Here is a 19,198-nt window from a genome sequence, read left to right as displayed (position 1 = left end):
AGCTATAATAAATAATCTGATGGGTGTTTTGAGCTGAAACTTTACAGACACATTCTGGGGACACAAAAGGCTTATATTAAATATGAAAAAAGGGGTAACCTATGTGCCCTTTAAGTTAAAATTAGTCACACTGTGCTATATCAATTTGCACAAGACTAAGAGAATTACAATCAAACCTGAAAGCAATAACCAGAAACAAAAGTACAACACATCAAGCTTTCCTTCATTCATTCGTTTGTTCATTCAATCATTCATTTCAGTGTGCCACCCCAAAGGTGGCCCCCAATACATTTTACAGGTGGAGTGGCATACCATCCCACACAGAATTTCTGGTAATATTACATATTCTAACTAATCAGTAAGAGTTCTACAATTGTGTAGAAATTATATAAAATTACAGTCAGAAGTGTATCATATATATCAATAATTATTTATTTAGGTCCACCTTATTGTACAATGTGTAAATAGTGGAATATGCAAAGAAACACGGTTTGTTTCAATAGTCATTTTCACACATGCATGCATTTGAAAAGATCAAGTTTGGTCTCAAAATAGCACCCGACGACATATGCGTACACAATTTAATACTGCAAATAAAAAACAATGCATTGTCGTGTGATAATTACGTATATACATGCAGTTGTGCCATTTATGCACGCCTGTTGGACTTCTGGAAAGAGCTCTTTAATAACCATGGTGCAAAACTGGACAAACAATTTTTCAGTTTCTTCCTCAATGCCCTTCTCGTAAGACAATATATAAAAGGATTTAAGCAGCTGTTAGTATGAGCCAAGCATACAGTGACGGGAAACACATAAGTATGGACAACATAATAAGCCTCATCCCATCGAATCGCGTTCAACTTGACCAGAACACCCCAAAATGTAATAGCGTGGTTCGGCATCCAGCAAAGGAAGAACGAGAGAATGACCACTGTGATGGATTTGGTGACCTGGATCCTGCGCCAGGAGTGAATGTTTTTCATATTGCGCTTTCTCACAAATTTCAGAAGCAACAAATAGGATATGGAAAGGATCGACATGGGCAGAACAAAAGCGACCATGATTTTTTGCAAGTGATAAAAAGCTAGCCAGTATTGTCCCGCAGGAAACTTCAGCAAACAGAGCTTCTCTCCGACCACATTGGTGACCGTGGAGAAAATAGAAGTTGGCGCGGTGGCGACTGTAGCGAGCACCCACAAGAACGCGCAAACCCATTTGACGGAGGCGGATGCTGGTGGTCGGATCCTGTTTTTGCTGGCCGAAGCCACGGATAAATATCGAGTGATGCCCATTGCGGTGAGGAAAAAGACGCTGGCGTACATGTTCATCACGGTCACGGACAGTATGATCTTGCACATGGCGTCTCCAAACGGCCAGCTGAAATCCAGCGCGGTGTCCACAGCCCAAAAAGGCAGTGTCAGGACGAATTGAATGTCTGTGACGGCTAAGTTAAGAACAAAAGTATTAATGGTGGTGCTCTGCCTGCAGTGTTTCACTCTCATGATGAGGAGCACCAGCGAGTTCCCAATTAAGCCTATTGCGCACACGAGGATGTACACAACGGAGATCATGATCCTCAAGACTGGGCTCCTGTCCGCGGTCACGTCGATGTCCTCCAGATTTCCAAATGTGACTTGACTTTGCAAGGTTCGATTGAATGTCCTGCTGCTGTTGATGAAAGGGTCACCCATGGTTAAGCGTTCAAAAGCGCGTTCCTTTTGCGACCCGAGCGCGCGCTGCGCAAAACCTGTGTTGTGCCGTTGAAGGGGATCTATCTTTCAGTCTTTCACTCTCTCTCTCTCTCTCTCTCTGTCAGGTGGTACGGTACTCTCTCTCGGCCAGAGGTACAAGACACGCTTCATACACGCGCCTTCATATAACTCGCCCATATAGCAAAGATTGGCAAGACTAGACTTGATAAATGACAACTGAGGGTCAGTTATATTAACCTATAGGGTTAGGATTATGGCTGTTTGAACCCCTGGGAATAAGGTGTTTAATCATCATAATAAGGCATTTGAAATCTGTATGCTGTTTTTGGAATTTTGTACCTTAAATATAGATATTAAAAATACAACTAATAAAAAAATAAATGAAATAATTTTGTACCTTAAATATAGATTTCAAAAATACAACTAATAAAAAAAATCAATGAAATAAATGAAAATTTTATTGGGTAAGTTGATGTTTTACCCAAATTTGACCAACTATCCATAATACATGCATTTATAGATGTGACCCTGGACCTCAAAACCTAAAAATAGTCATATGTTTGACGAGTATAGTAGGTCTGTGTGTCAATATTATTATCTTTTCTTTTATCCCAAAAATCATTAGAATATTAAAAGGATGGCTCACCAAAAACGAAAATTCTGTTATCATTTACTTGCCCTTTACTTGTTCCAGAAAATGTTTCTGTTAAACAGAAAATATATTTTGAGGAAAGCTTAGACCCCATAACCTTTGAATTCTATAGTAGAAACAAAAATACTATGGAGGTCAATGGTTACAGGTTTTCATCGTCCTTCAAAATATATTTTAGTAAAGTTAATTTTTGATTGAACTATATCCCTTTAAGTAGAGACCACATTTTATGAAGACATTTCATAAACATCCACCTTAAAAGTCTTTTGATTAATGTGCATGGCATGCCACATTTTACACAAATTAAAGCTGATTTTCTCCTTATTTAGATTTTGTATAAACCCTCAAATTCTGGGTTTTTAAATAGTTGCATCTCAGGTACATATTGTCATATCCTTACATACATCAACGGAAAGCTTAATTATTTGGCTTTCATGTGATTTATAAGTCTATTAAAAAAGCCACTTATGACTGGTTTTGTGGTCCACAGTCACAAATATTGGCCTATAAGTGACAAAGAATGGAATTAATTTAAATGTGTTACTCACAATTGCTGAAGACAGTCTAAATATTTAAAATATACATCTAGATATATAATTTGTTTTCAATCAAAATTATTGAATTTAGCTTACTTCCATAAATTTCCAGCAAAAAAGCTAATTTGTGCTGCAGTGGTTAGTCAATAGGCATAAAGCTTCATGCTTATAAGCAAAATTTATTCCAAAACTTTTTGATGTTCATTATTTGATCTGTTTGTTCAAACTACTTATTTAAAATGAGCTGAATCAACACAATTCTTGAGGTTTTTTTTGGGACAACTTAATTGTCTTATGGTTTTATGTTTAATTCACTTTAAAGTTACAAAAAAAAAATAAGTTAACAATCAATTTTGTGTTGGGGCAGAATTGTGTGGATCCCAGCATTTTCTTTGCTGTTGTTTGATTTGTCCCCTACACAGTAGCCACGGTTGGGTCAGTTTACATGTTCAGCCCATGTTTGCGTGGGTTTCATCCGGGTGCTCTGGTTTCCCCCACAGTCCAAAGACGTGCTAATAGGGTAAGCTAAATTGTCTGTAGTGTATGTGTGTGTATGTCCTGGTCCTCCAGGTTATGGGGTTGAGCATTGACGACCCACCTTGTAAAAATTAGATGCTACAAAACACCAACATGGTGCGGCTAAATATCAACTTCAATATAAACGGCCATGGGCGTAACTAATGTATTGTTTGTTGTTTGCTTAAACGTTTTAGTGAGAAGTTAACAACTAAATGAGTCAGCGGTACTCAAGTTTATTTTATTAAGAAGTTAAGTAAATACAAACTGTTTTAAGTTATGCTCACTTAACATTAATACACTACTTTGAAATTAAGGCAATCAGTTTCCTAAATTTTTCTCAGTAAGGTCAACTTATTACATTTTACAGTGTAACTAGATTATGACTTCCCAGAATTTTTATAAGCGATCTCTCTCTCAAGTGAAAGCAGACCCAGCATGCCATGCAAGAGCCAAATATTTGTGCTTCTTTTTTTTTTTTCTAGGGGTTTTCACCTTTATTGGATAGGAAAGTAGAGAGAATTGACAGGAAAGCATGGGGAGCAGAGATAGGGAAAGGATCGACATAGGACCGCGAGGCGGAATCGAACCCGGGTCGCCGTGAGCACCGGAGTGTGTGTCGACGCCCTAAACACTACACCACTGGCTCCGACTTGGTGCTTCTTTAAAAAATAAAAATAAATCATAGTAATATAATCATGAAAAATTTATATCTTTTTTAAAAATAAGTGACTATCCAACATTATAATGACACACTATTGCCACACTGTATTTGCCAATTCAGATTAGTTTAGAAATGACCAGAAACTAAGGCTGCGTTCGAAATCGCCTACTCAGTAGGTACTGCATTTGCATTTAAATCAAACTCGACCATTAGAAAAGTACGTTCTATAGAGTATGATTGTGAGTAGTATGAATTGAATTCGGATGTACTGCATTCACCATTTTGTCATCAAGTGACCTACCTGCATCAGTTGCTTCGCTTCACTCCCATTCATGAATTCTCTCCCAGAGCATCTTGGGATAGCATAACGTCCATCGGATGCACACTTCAGAATCTCGCAGGAAGTAGTAGGTCATTCGGGAACATACTGTTTTTCGAATTCTATAGGTGCATCTCAAATCGCATACTTATGCACTATTCTAAGCCATTTAGTAGTATTTTGTAGTAAACAGTGCAAGTAGTGCGCTCGTGAAAACTCTAAAAATAATTAGTGCACTATAAATACCCGGATGATGCACTTACTCAACGGTTAAAACAAAAGTATGGATTATTGGACACTTCACGCACTCAACAGCCACTGCTTTGCTCACATAGCGAAAGGAGCAGAGCTATCAGGCACTAATGTTGGATTAATTCATTTATTTTGGATCGTGAAAGCAAAATTTACCTACGAGAGTGATTATATCACCTCCCGATGGTGAATGTGGTTAAACTCAGGGCAGGTATTATTTGGTAACGTTAGTTTGGTCATTTATTTAGCTAATTTGGCAACTGTCAAAGGTCATCAGGGAAACGGTTTGAATTTCCGCTTAGTAAAAAAAACCTGTTCCATTTAGGACGGCACTACATTCATATACAATGCGGTTGAGTGTGTAATTGCATAAGTACATACTGTATAGTGTGCCATTTGGTTCAGACATACTACTCAGATTGCATACTGTTTTTGGCGTCCTATATAGTATGGAATTATGCGATTTTGGGCGCAGCCTAATCTCTAAATTGTTATTAAATAAGCTATAAAAACATTCTCTTATGCCAACAGCCATATCACAAGCAGAAACTTTTTATTTGACATGTTTTGTACTCAATGATAATAAAGTACTCGTCTTAATATCAAATAAATCAAGAAAACCTGCTGATTCAATTATCAGCTCTCAAATATTGCCAATTCTATGGTCATGATGTGGATTCGGCAACTGTAACTCATTTAAAAGGGACTTATTTACTCACCCTTCATTTGTTCCAAACACTAAATTTCTTTCTTCTGTAGATATTCTGAAGAATGATGATGGGTATGGGTAGTCATGGACGTCCATATGTATACAGCGACGTCAGTGTCTACTGGTTTCCAACATCGATCAAACAAAGAGGCCAAAATACAGATAAGACAGAAATAGAAAAGATTTAATGTATTTGTTTTATTACAGCTAAACCGCTCTCTACATAAACAAGTAACATTCATTAAGTAAACAATGTATCCCAATTCAAATAATAAATAATTCATATAATATTTTGTACAAACTGGTATTGGTTTCCTGTACATAATGGTTTCTCTCATAGCGTACCATACAGTAAGAGAAGAACTTAAGGCAGAGAGTTCACACTTGCCAGTTACTGGTACAGCTATAACAGACTGACTGTCTAGTGGTTTACTTCAAGGACGTAAGCACATGAAATACGTGATTTCAGTGCAATGTCGAAATGGGAGATTTGTGGAGAATGACGGCGGTCTCAATTTTGTGTGCTGTTATGTAACTCAGTGCAAAAGTAAAAAATATAGATATATATTTATGTATATATAAATTAAACAAGCATGGGTTTGATAGTCCAATTGTTAATTTCCAACACTGAAGACATAAATCACTCTTTTAGAAAGGTTAGTGGACTCTTTGTGCACTGGCTGTCATCAAGCAAATATGTGCTGACGTTCATCATGTTCCACAACCCTTTCTATTTTTAATGCGAAATAATCAATGACAAATCGAAAACATCCGTCCCATCGCGGTGAAGCCAGAAGATGTGGCTTTTATCCTTTAAACGATTTCATTCCAATCGGACACAGTAAGAACGACTGTGGAATTAATGCCTCAGATGTCTCATATAGTACAAATATGAGGGGAGGAGGACACATAATCAGCTACTTGTAAAATGCAAAGCAAATGTTAAGAGCTCTTGAAATAATAAAAGCATGGAAGTAATGCATGATCAAACAAATAGTAAAAATATAATATATAGATTAAAATAAATAAATTCAATTTTATACAGACAAAAAAAAAAAAAAACAGACAGCACGGATTATGTTGCAAAAAGGTCACCTTCCGAACACACTTCGAAAACCTCGAAAAGTTAGATTAGATGGTGTTGCATTTATAAATCTCAATAGTAGCCCAAAGCCACACAGACCTCAAGAAAATGTGTACATGATTTAAAGTGGCTAGTTCACTCAAAAATTTCTAATTTATTAATTATTCCACCTCATGTTATTATATAATCGCTGAAACTTTCAGAATTAAGATATTTTTGAGGAATTCTGAGAGCTCCCTCATCCTCCGTCCAAACTGTCCATAAGTCTGTAGCGCAGGGATGCCCAATCCTGTTCCTGGAGATCTACCTTCCTGCAGAGTTCAGCTGCAACCTTAATCAAACACACTTGTCTTTAATTACCAAACACTCCTTCAGATCTGACTTCGTTGGTTTAGTTGTGTTGTGATCAGGGTTAAAGCTGAAATCTGCAGGAAGGTAGATCTCAAGGAACAGGATTGGCCAACCCTGCTCTAGTGATTCATTCTGAATATTCTGAAGCTACAAGAATACTTTTGTGCACAAAAAATAAATGAATATAGACTTCATTCAACAGTTTCTTTATTAAGTGTCATTATAGGGTGTGCGTTCACAAGAGCAGTGTTACTTCTGCGGACATATACCTCAGATTTGTTTCAAATACAGAAAGTCACACACTGACATCAGGTGTCAGTGCACAGTGCTTATGAATGTGCACCCTATACTGACACTGAAAAAAAGAAGCGCTTAATAAAGTCGCCATTCTTGTTTTAGGTGCACTAAAGTATTCTTGCAGGTTCAAATTATTCCATATGAACCGATTGTGTTTTTTGGTACCTTTCTGGACCTGTCCTAACCATTGCTGTCTATGGAGGATGAGAGAGCTCTCGGACTTCATTTAAAATATCTTAATTTGTGTTCTGAAGATGAAGAGTGAAGGTTTCAGGGGATTGGAATGACATGAGGGTGAGCAATTAATTACAGAACATTGATTTTTAGGGGGACAAACCCTTTAATACAGGTCACATAAAGAGAGCAAGTGTGCACAAAGCTGAATCTGAAGGTCTGCTGGCAATGGACATTACACCATCATGAGGAAATAACTGCAACACCATTTTTCTGTCATATTAGCAAGAAACTAAATGAGGTATGCTATAATGTCTGAAACCCTTAGCGCTGTTTTTGCTAACCTCACCTTATCTTTTGAGGATCGGCGCAGACAACAACATCAAAGGATATGAGATCATAAAATAAAAAAGTACAAGAGTTTACCTCAGGTACTTACCAGCAAATCCGGGCACTGACGTCCTACATACTTAATGTGGTAATGGATGAGAAAGAATGTGCAACTGGAATAAGACGTGACCTCTGTCGACTCTTCAAGCATGTCGTGGCTAGATTCTGTATTGGCATTAGGGAATGCTTCTGTACAGCATACATCCTACATAACTTAAAAGCAATAATAAATTACCTGCACAGGATAAATGGCATTAAATAAAGTGATGTTCCCTCACTGATCGAAAAAAAAAACGCACAAACCATGGCTGAGGGACAGAGTCTCCAGAAATAAAAACAATAAAAGATGACTGCCACTCTATTACCGCGACTGAAATCATGATCTGAAGTCAAATAAAATAGCAAAAAAGGTATAAAAAGGTAGAGAATAAGATAATCAAGGAACGACACACAGAGCAGTGAAAAACATCTTCAGTATCCATGGAGAAAAGACCAACTGAAGTCACTCACTGGGTAGGCAGCGTCCTATTGTTTATATACAAAAGTAAAACTGAAAATAGATTTTTCTTCTCTGTACACAGCAATTTTATTCTTCTCTTTACAAAAGTCTTTGTTCTCCTTTTTTTCCTCTCTTCCTCCAATCCTTCGATCCCATTTTAATCACGAGTTCACAAAGCTCCTTCTCCGTCCTCCTGCTGTCTGTGGTAAAAGCCTGTCTTTTTTGGCGAGCCAGCCAGGAGCAGTCAGTCCAGTGAAATGACGTCAGGGATGGAGCCGTATATTACTGATGCGGCGGCGTCAGATCGCGAGCGGGACGTGTTGTTGTGTGGGTGACTGTCTCTCAGGCTGCTGGAGGACACCAGGCTGCTGCTGCTTCCGCTACTGCTGCCTCCGCTGCCGTTAGCAGGCACTAGCGAGCTGCTCGCAGGCGTCCCTGACTGCTCCAGAAAGAGCTGAGAGGAACCGTAGGGCATGAAGCGGTTCAGGAGCAGCTCGTGGTCTTCGGATGCTGATGCGGAGGCTGATGCGGCGGCTGCAGCAGCCATGACCATGTTGTAATGCTGGGTAGAGGACAAAAGAGCAACAGCTTTATGCTAATGTTTCATTTAAATGGGTTTGTAGTGTATTATAATTCTCCCTAAGGAAGATTTTGGCTACATCCAGGCCGAGATAATAACCAGATGCGTTTAATCATAGACTTTTGTTTAAGCTCAACGCTGCCCTCTAGCAGTGAAGTGTTGCTCTGTCAGAGAGTGAACCCACCTGGTGATTGTCCCCTTGTAAAAATGAGAAGAAGTTCAGATCTGTAGAATAAGAAAACAAAAACAGTTGTTTGGCATAAATTGTGCTCACATCTAATTCAAGGATATTTAATACATTTTAAAAACATTATTTTGAAATCAATGGCACCTCCTCTAGCAATCAAAAGTTAAAGGTCAATAATTTAGATTTAGATAAAAAAAAAAAAAAAAGAAAATCATTAATTTATCAAGAATATATTTAAAAGTGAAACTAAAAATATTAATAATTATAATTTCATGACAATTTGTACTGAACTATCTACTGAAATACTTTTAGTCAATTAAATGATGCATAATGGTTAAGTGTAGAACAATTTTCTTCTCAAATGTAGAATCAAAAAATTATTGCAAATTTCTAATATTAAATGCAGTCATTCCCAATTTCACTAATGTTTTCTGTTAAAGCCGTGGTTCTCAATTCTGTCCTGCACATTTTGTATGTCTCTCTTATTTGACACAAAAGGATCAGTTCGTGAATCTCTCTGTTAATGAGCTGATGATCTGAATCAGGTGAGTTAAGTAAGGAAGACATATAAAATGTGCATGGTGGAGGCCCCGAGGACTGGAATTAAACCACTGTGTTAAAGCCACAGAAATAAGATTTTGTATTGTGGCACAGACAGTGAAGTGTATGTTTATAATGCAATCACAACTGAACCTAAAATATTATAGTCTTATATTAATAATAATAATAATAACAACAACAATAATAAAAATAATGTAAATTGGACTAATTACAGACTATATTAATAGTTAAATTAGATAAATATGAATAAATAATATTAATAAATAACATTTTTAGCTAAAATCTATCATTTAAGCTGCCAATCTTAAGCATTAAAGGTCCTAGATATGTAAATACTACTATTAAATAATCTATAATCCTTTGTCATCTCCTGTTTGTTTGTTTGTTTGTTTGTTTGTTTGTTTGTTTGTTTGTTTGTTTTTTCAAATTTTGGTTACTTTTCATTAAAACTTTATTTGTGTCTTATTTTTTCATCAATAACATTAAATGCTGATAAAGACAATTTTCACTGAATGTAGTCGCATCGATTAATTTTATTCATGGACAAAAGGTAGTCATATCCCAGATTTGTCAACAAAATGAACACTAATCAATTATAATCAGAGCTGTTTATAAGCACTTAAATAAACATTTTAGAGAGATGTCTGATTCGTGCCATGATAGACACGCATACACGACCGGTCAAAAGTTTGGGGTCCGTTGGATTTTTAAATGTTTTAAAATAAGCTTCTCCTGCTCACCAAGCCTGCATTTAATTCATCAAAAATACAGTACAAATGGTAAAATTGTGAAATGTTATTGCACTACAAAATAACAATAACAATAATTTATTCCAGTGATTTTAAAGATGAATTTTCAGATTCATTACTTCAGTCACATAATCCTTCAGAATTAACTTTATTATTAATTATTATTTTATTATTATTAATAATAATAATGTAACAGTAATAAAAGCAATAATGACTGGAGTAATAAGTTCATTTGAAACTACATACAATAAAGCAGTTATTTATAATTTGATTCAATATTGAACTTTTTTTTTTTTTTTACATTTAATAAATTCCACCTTGTTGACCAGAATAATTTCTTTAAAAGAAACATGAAAAAAAACTGAACCCAAACTTTTGACTGGTAGTGTATATTACATACTACTACTACTACTAATATACTGTAATTACTTGACTGACAAGAACAATGCAGTCTTGACAGCACAAGAAATGTGAGACGTTAAATCAGTGCAATGCTGTAGTACCTGAGAGGTCACTGGGTGTGTGGTAGTAGTGACGGTAGTCCTGAATGAGAGGAGGAGGTGGAGGGATGTAGTTTGTCTCCATTGCTGGCATGCTGGGAGCTCGAGCCAGTGGAGACGCCTGATGATGCAGATTTAACACTCTGCAGGAAAACATACACTGGATTAATAAGGAAAGCCAGTGTGATATTAAAACAGTATTTTAAGCAACATACAGTTGCTCCAAATGTATTATTTGAATTACTGACTACATTTTTTTTTTAAATATCTTGGCTTGATATAATGCATAATAAATCAAAGTGGCATTTATAAATAAGATTTTAAAGGTGCCCATTGATTATGATTACTCTTTAGTAAGTGTTTAGTCAGTAAAATGTAAGAATTTAAGACATTTTTAAGACCATTTTGTGTGCAATTTCAGACTTATACAGAGCTAAATGTTAAGGATTTTTTTCTAATGGCCCGGTTGGGCCGGTGGAAAATTTTTTTACTTGCTCCATTAAGAAATTTAAATGTAGTTATTTCTTATACAAATTATCCACATGCTTTAAATAAAAACATATATCTCAACATAACTTTTCTTTAAAAACTACAGTACACTAAATGTATGCACAATATGATGTCTGTCCTTGTCAGTGTCCTCACCAGGTAGCTATAAATCATAAACCTTTGAACAAATGTTATTGAAAGGAAGATAATTAAACTATATTGGTAAATAGGTAATAAATAAAACTTTTCTTAATTGTTTTATTGAGATGGATTGTTGGTGAGTGGATGGGTGTTGACTCGATTGGGTAGCTTACATTGACATAAGAAAATTAAGACCAGTTTGAAACAATTTAAGAACTACAACACAAAGGTCTTAATGTTGTTTTTGAAATTTAAGACATTAAGCCTTTTTAATGCTTATGCAAAAACATCTGCAAAGTTATGATGCTTGATGTTTAATGCAAAACAAGTTGTATACATAATTATCTTTAAAAAAAATATATTTTTAAGACCTACAGTTGAGGTCAGAATTATTAGCCCCCTTTGAATTTTTTTAGTTTTTTAAACATTTGCCAAATGATGTTTAACAGAGCACAGTATGTCTCATAATATTTTTTCTTCAAGAGAAAGTCTTATTTGTTTTATTTCGGCTAGAATAAAAGCAGTTTTAAAATTTTTTAAAGGTCAAAATGATCCCCTTTAAGCTATATATTTTTGTCCGATAGTCTACAGAACAAACCATCATTCTTAAATAACTTGCCTAATTACCCTATCCTGCCTATTTAACCTAATTAACCTAGTTAAGCCTTTAAATGTCACTTTATGCTGTATAGAAGTGTCTTGAAAAATATCTAGTAAAATATTATCTACTGTCATCATGGCCAAGATAAAAGAAATCAGTTATTAGAAATGAGTTATTAAAACTATTATGTTTAGAAATGTGTTAAAAAAAATCTGCTCTCCATTAAACAGAAATTGGGTTAAAAAAATAAACAGGGGAGCTAATAATTCAGGGGGGCTAATAAATCTCACTTCAACTGTAGAACTGGTAGTGACTGTAAGGGATCTCATCCTTGGTTTATTATGTCATCACAAAAGCTGAAATTTACATGAACTCCGGCCCTGGATATGAAGTTTCTAGACCACATGCACTAGATGGTCACTGTATTACTTATATATTAGTTATATTATATGTATTACTTATGTTATATGTATTACTTATATATAAGTAATGGGCTTATTTATTTATTCTAAGTTTCAGCAGCATTGGCAATATTAATGGCAACACTTGTACTAAATATTCAATTTATAATTTACAATCATAACGGTTTCTTAATAATCATTTATTGTAGAAAAAAATACAAATAACAACACTGATTAAAAAGTCATACAAGTTATTTTAGTTTAATCTATATCAATCAATCTCTGATCAACATTTTATAAAAAGGTTTGAGTCTAAAATAATAAATAGGGCAACATATAAAGAATGAACAAGTGAAATACTCACCCCTTGTTGATTGGCGGGGAGGTTGGTGACAGAGATGGACATGCTCTTTTAGGTGGAGGTTCATCACTATCATCTTCATCTGATGAACTGTCCAACGTCAAGTCAATCACCTCCACTTTCTTACTGCTACTGCTGTGGGACGAACTGTTTCTGTGGTCTGACAAAACTGACCGACACGAGTCTAAAAAAAAACAAAAAACCTTGTTTACTATGCTGTACCATGCATTTCTTACTACAGGACAGAGACATGTCTGTCTCCATAAATGTAACCATCTTTGAGGAAATACCTTCAACGCCGTTTGATGAGGCTGACAGTTCCTGTACCACTTTCTTGGATCTCATAGGAGCCCAGTTGCCATCTTCTTTAAACTGGATCTCATCACAGTCCACACAACTGCTCAGGATCTCCATAAACAATCTGTACAAAAAAAGTAGTAAACAACAAACAAACACCTTTCACAAAACTCGCATATGTTTGACTTTTTTTTTTCTCATATTTTATCTGGGTCTACACATTAATATAATTGATATCAGATATATGTGACCAGTAAGGAAATGTACTGAATTGCTAAAGTTTTATATTCGAGTTAAGATTTTATTTTATTTTATTTGTCAAAAAAAAATTCTATTTGTCGAAAATATTTACAAATTTTCCTTGTAAATAAGATCAGAATCATTTCTGAGGAATCATTGCGACACTTAACCTGAAGAATTTTTTATTTAAACATAGATACTTACATTTAAAATAAAAAAATGTAAGCTTTTATTGTAATTTTGATCAAGTAAAAAAAAAAAAATTGGTAAAAATAAGATACTTTAAAAAAATCTTATCAATCACAAACATTTTAATGGTAGTGTACAAAAATAAAGAAACCTAAAGCAATTACTAGTACATTAAAGCTAATCTAAACAGTTTTAGCAGATTTCAGCTGGCCTACAGAAACAGGTGTAAGAAGTGAGAGCAGCACTGACCCATCAATAATAAGGTGTTCATAAGGGGCTTTCTTGTCACAGACCGGACAGACCCAGGTGGGTTTCTTCTCATTCATTTGAATGTAGAGTGTAGCATCAAAGCACTGCAGGTGTGAGCAGGTCAACGCTCGACACGGAATCATCAACCGCATCTTTCCCAGCTGTTTGTTTACACACAGGTGTGTTAGTTAGCATATATTATATGGTGACACATTGCTTTCAAACTTTTAAAAAATGAATGATGATTACGCAGTAGCTTCTAATCATTAAACCGCTGACTTGTGGTTTCTTAATCACTTAAACAGGGCAAAAATCAGATTTTAAAGACCTTATTAAACACCCTGAAAAAATACAAATGAATACTGTATTGTATAGTTGAGCACGATGGAGGAAAATAAACAAATTTTGCTGAGAATATTTCTGAATGAATTTAAACGCCATTTACAATTTCATAAATAATGCATTAAAATGCACATTAAATAGATTCTAGGTGGCGACCAGCACCTGTTTAATTAAAGCCAGTCATTTATTAAACCATTCATTTAATTGTCCAACAGAAACACTATTATTTCTTTAAAGTAAGGACTGTAAGCACAATAAGATGTTTACATGGCAAGATGGAACTTCTTTTCTCATTTTTACATTAAATTGACAATATTTTCATTATTAGTAAAGATGATGTTTTTATTTTTACACAACCTGTCCACTGTTTTCAATATATTTATATCAAATGCAAAATACAATTCAATTCTAAGGTTGTTCAGTGCAGAATCACTCTATCGCTTTCTTAGATGAAAATAGGAAGAGTATTGCAAGTATTAGGTTTATATGAAGTAAAGTTTAAATCACAATATTGCCAAAATTTCACTATAATCACATTATAAAGTGCTTTTAAATAATAGTCAGTGTTTATAACATCGTATTTAATTTATTGTTGTATGATTTGATTTTTGCTTGTCTGATACATTTCAGGATGATAAACAAGGCAAAAACTAATATGCATCTTGAATTTTGACCGTATAACAATATGCATCATACAGTACAAGTATGACCTCTGAAACCATATTTTGGCATTTAATTAATTGTGAGAACCCGGTCACAAAGATTCAATTCACAATGAACACAATTTGGGAATTCAGAGAATCTTAAGGAAAGATTTTTCTGACAAATGACTCATGCAGTTGTGCCCAAAGGAATGTTACAAGGTTTAACACAATCGCTGGAAGAGAATACACTCTTTATTCAGGGTCTGTTACATACCGGACAGAGCAAGGAGACTCGCAGGCTGGTGGTGGCGATCTCACTGTCAGGGTCAGCAGTGAGCTTTTCTTTGACTGAGGAGAAAGCACAGAATACAAACCCAATCACCTCACTATAGCTTTAGTCATTTTCTAAAGCCTTTTTACAGCAACGTTTTCTCAGAGAGACCACATGAAGAAAACAGACAGCTCAAATAAAACTTGGTTTTGGAAAAGCATTGATCAATCCTTAACAAATTAGTACTACAACTTCTGGTTAAATGGATAATCACAATTATTTTGCTTCAAATTTATAATTGTTACTTTCGTATGTATTGTTTGAATATTGTATCTGTTATTGTTAATTGTTGTTTAAATGTTTGTTAGACCAAAGTTTTAAGTCATTGTGTTTGACAAACACAAAAGAAACTTATAATTGTGATTCTTTCTCTTTTCCATAAGTAATATTCAACATCAACCTATGTGGTTTAATTCGCCTCTTGATGTATGGCTTACTATAAACAGTGTGTTATGCCAAACCCGTTCACAGATTCTAAAAGGAGATCCAGAATTTTTGCACAACACTGTAAATAAACACTTTCTACATTATGAAAACAGGAAAAACAAGCTAAACCTGTTAAATTCCAAATATTATTAAATCATTATTATTCATCATGTGATTAATATGCTGTAGTAATTACATCTAATTATCCCCCAGTACATGTTGTTGTTTAGTACAACTCCCTAATTAACTTAATAATTACACTGGCCAGAACACCTTAAAACAACAAAAACATATTTGCTTTATGACACAGAACTTTTAAAATTTCCTCCATTTAGTTGCAATTGCAAACATTACAGTGATGATTCATGTAACATTTATTTAAAGGTGCTGTATGTAAGGTTTTGACTCTAAAGCATAAAAAATACCATAATATGTTTGCAGATACTTAAGAAACATGCAAAGTGAACATTCTTGTTTATCTGAAAAACAATGCTAAAGAGACATATTCTACTTTGAAAATGTGAGTTACGTGCCTTTGTTTTGGTTCTTTGAACCCGTCCAATGCCATTTTAGCCAATTATATTTCAGTAAACTAGGTTGCCTGTGTGGAAAACCACGTATTTCATTCATTCAGTCTGGAAGACTGACTGTGACTGAAATGCGACCTCCGGTGGACAGTAACAGCCTCCGAAATGAGACGCAGATTCAGAGTTCCACATGAGGTTATTAATTAGCAAATAATACAAATATTACGAACGTAAACATTAGGTGAGCAGGTTACATTATGACCCTGTGTCCTAACAACACGCTATGTGACAAGATTTGCAATGATAAGCAATTTGGCTGTTTCCACCAGACGTAGCATGACAGAAATTTAAATACAGCCATTCCGAAGCACATAATAGTGCACTTACTGCACTTCAACAAAACGGTAAGGTTTATAATCTATTTAATACATATTAAACTTTAACATTGTTAAATGTACATGTTGAATCCCTGATATGTTGGTGTTGTCAATCTGGAAACCTGCACTTGCTTGTGTTTTAAACCAGGTGTGCAATACCTAATTCAACCACTGGGTGTCAAACTTAAATACTGCACGTTTAAAAGCAAATATAGTGGTTTAAAACAGAAAAATCTGGCAACCCAACACGAGCACTCATAGAGGCTTGCTTCCAATGCCAAAAAACACAAATTCTTAAACTAGAAAAAAAAAACCCAAATCCAATTAAGTAATAAATATTAAACTGCAAACGCATCATTAATGCTTAACTATAGGCAGTAAATATCTTCCAAAAAAATTATCAGAGAACTGTCCAGTGAGGGACATTTCCGTATCTCCCAGCATGTAGTTCATGTAGTTCAAAATCAAATTAATTAAAACACAATGCTTGAACTCCCCTTAAAGGTATTAATGCGTTTTCATCAGTGAATTTAATTTCTATAGGAAATGCGATAACCTGCAGTTGTGATGAACACAACAGATATTTAGTATTTACCTTAGAGAAGAAAGTGCAAGGATTATTTTGTTTCATAATTCTATTTATCTTAATTACTAACCACCTGTGTACTCTTTCAGCGCAAGACAATGTGAACTAGCATATTAACAGTTTCATGAACATGCAGCCATGCAGAAAAATTCACAGTAAAGTTTTGTTGTTAAAAATTACATTTCTGTTGTTATTTTTAAAATGCATTTATTAACTATTAAATTTTGCCTACATTTTATGGTAAAAAGTGGCAGAACATGTTTTTTGTGGGTAATATTTAACTATTTAATGGTTCAATTTGTCTTTTAATAGTGTAGAGTAAACTTACTGAGTGCTCTTGAATGGTCTGGGTTTCTAATGCCTTTTGACCGTAGTCTCTGTAGCAAAACTGAGGATGACTGCTGTCGGACCAGGTATACTGCCATTGAGTAACTCTGTATAAACAAAACAGCATTTAGAAACACTTAATTGTTAGATCTTCAAATTTCATACCAATCAAGGACAAATTTCAAACAGATACCACATTCATTACCCTTCCGATTTCTGACGTCCACGACACAACAATGGTGTTGGGAACTGTTGTAGACAACCTAACCAAGGAGGTAATGTTGATGGGTCTGCTCGGTCGCTTTGGCTCCACTCCATTTTTGGTAGGAGGAAGATATCCCTGAGGACAAAACAGCTTTGAGTTCATATTTGTGTAGAACATGTTATTTTAACATATTAACGTGGACTTTTTTTAATTGATTCGACTCAAAAATGAACTGAGACCATTTAAGTGTTGAAAAAGTTAAAGTCTGGAGCTGCTTTTTACACAAGTGTATTATGTTTGTTAATGTTTTGTTATGGTTATGCCTGGCATTCACACTACTTCAGCATCTTCAGACCACGAAAATGCTGGTGTTCCTTTTCAGTATAGACAGACCAATATGTTGACATTTGAAAAGGAATTGTGGCTATATACAGTTACTCTCTGACTGGTCTTCTGCACTATTGCGTATCGTTCCATGATTCATCAATCTACTCTCATATCAAACAGAAGGCAGTATACAAGGCGGTAAAATATGTGACATAAAACATTTTCACTCTAAAATGACATTTTAAAACAAAGAATGCCTTTTTACAAGCCTTAAAAATGCATACCTTCAACCAAACTTTAACTAGTTTACTGCTGTGTATTGTGCAAGGTTATAGCCAAGTGAAAAAAAATGAAGATACATGCATATGGCATAAAAAAAGATCAAAATGATTGTTATAGTGGGTAAATTGCCAAATTAATTTATTGTTAATTCATTTGCTGATTCTTTTGTTTTTAGTGATTGGCCTCATTTTATTGGCCAAGAAAAATGTAAACAGCTCAGTGTAAAATGCCAAGTTGTGATCTCAAAACCATTGAACATTCAGCATATAACGCAATGAACTACACAGATATACAATCACCGGCCACTTTATTAGGTACACCTGTCCAATTTCTAATTAGCCAATCACATGGAAGCAACTCAATGTATTTAAGCATGTAGATGTGGTCAAGACGATCTGCTGCAGATCAAACCGAGCATCAGAATGGGGAAGAAAGGTGATTTAAGTGACTTTGAATGTGGCATGGTTGTTGGTGCCAGACGGGCTGGTCTGAGTATTTCAGAAACTGCTGATCTACTGGGATTTTCACACACAACCATCTCTAGAGTTTGCAAAGAATGGTCCAAGAAAGGGAAAATATCCAGAGAGCGGCAGTTCTGTGGGCGCAAATGCCTTGTTGATGCCAGAGGTCAGAGGAGAATGGCCAGACTGGTTCCAGCTGATAGAAAGGTAATATTAACTTAACCACTTTTTCAATCGAGCTATGCAGAGTAGCATCTCTGAACGCACAACATGTCCAACCTTGAGGTGGATGGGCTACAGCAGCAGAAGACCACACTTGTTGCCATTCCTGTCAGATGAGAACAGGAAAATGAGGCTACAATTTGCACAGGCTCACCAAAATTAGACAATAGATGATTGGAAAATCGTTGCCTGGTCTGATCAGTCTCAATTTCTGCTGCGACATTCAGATGGTAGGGTCAGAATTTGGAGTTAATAACATGAAAGCATGTATCCATCCTGCCTTGTATCAACGTTTCAGGCTGGTGCTGGTGGTGTAATGGTGTGGGGGATATTTTCTTGGCACACTTTGGACCCATTAGTACCAATTGATCATAGTTTCAATGCTACAGCCTACCTGAGTATTGTTGCTGACCATGTCCATCTCTTTATGATCACAGTG

The 19,198-nt window shown here is 35.2% G+C and overlaps 2 protein-coding genes across 2 annotated transcripts in view; both read right to left on the bottom strand.

Moving 5' to 3' along the window:
• Positions 1-554: 554 nt before the first annotated feature.
• Positions 555-1,759, bottom strand: rxfp3.3a3 (relaxin family peptide receptor 3.3a3). The gene has a single exon (XM_056478707.1). It carries the CDS (start codon positions 1,691-1,693, stop codon positions 650-652), a length of 1,044 nt encoding a protein of 347 aa, XP_056334682.1. The 5' UTR covers positions 1,694-1,759; the 3' UTR covers positions 555-649.
• A 6,051-nt stretch (positions 1,760-7,810) lies between these two features.
• pias1b (protein inhibitor of activated STAT, 1b) overlaps positions 7,811-19,198 on the bottom strand; it is a 38,098-nt gene continuing 26,710 nt past the window's right edge. Inside the window, exons 6-14 of the mRNA XM_056478364.1 lie at positions 17,468-17,602; positions 17,264-17,369; positions 14,963-15,036; positions 13,703-13,863; positions 13,018-13,148; positions 12,731-12,911; positions 10,738-10,877; positions 8,922-8,962; positions 7,811-8,719 (exon numbers count right to left, since the gene is read on the bottom strand). Coding sequence (XP_056334339.1) covers positions 8,402-8,719; positions 8,922-8,962; positions 10,738-10,877; positions 12,731-12,911; positions 13,018-13,148; positions 13,703-13,863; positions 14,963-15,036; positions 17,264-17,369; positions 17,468-17,602 — 1,287 coding nt within the window. The 3' untranslated portion in view covers positions 7,811-8,401. The remainder of the gene's footprint in view (positions 8,720-8,921; positions 8,963-10,737; positions 10,878-12,730; positions 12,912-13,017; positions 13,149-13,702; positions 13,864-14,962; positions 15,037-17,263; positions 17,370-17,467; positions 17,603-19,198) is intronic.

The sequence above is a fragment of the Danio aesculapii genome, chromosome 18 (genome assembly GCF_903798145.1).
Source record: "Danio aesculapii chromosome 18, fDanAes4.1, whole genome shotgun sequence".
NCBI classification, from domain to species: domain Eukaryota; kingdom Metazoa; phylum Chordata; class Actinopteri; order Cypriniformes; family Danionidae; genus Danio; species Danio aesculapii.
The sequence above is the reverse complement of the archived record's forward strand: the minus strand, read 5'-3'. Positions and strand labels throughout refer to the sequence as shown.

What these genes read in the sequence shown, in the direction of transcription:
- rxfp3.3a3 (XM_056478707.1), bottom strand. Translation starts at nt 1,693, where the DNA reads ATGGGTGACCCTTTCATCAACAGCAGCAGGACATTCAATCGAACCTTG.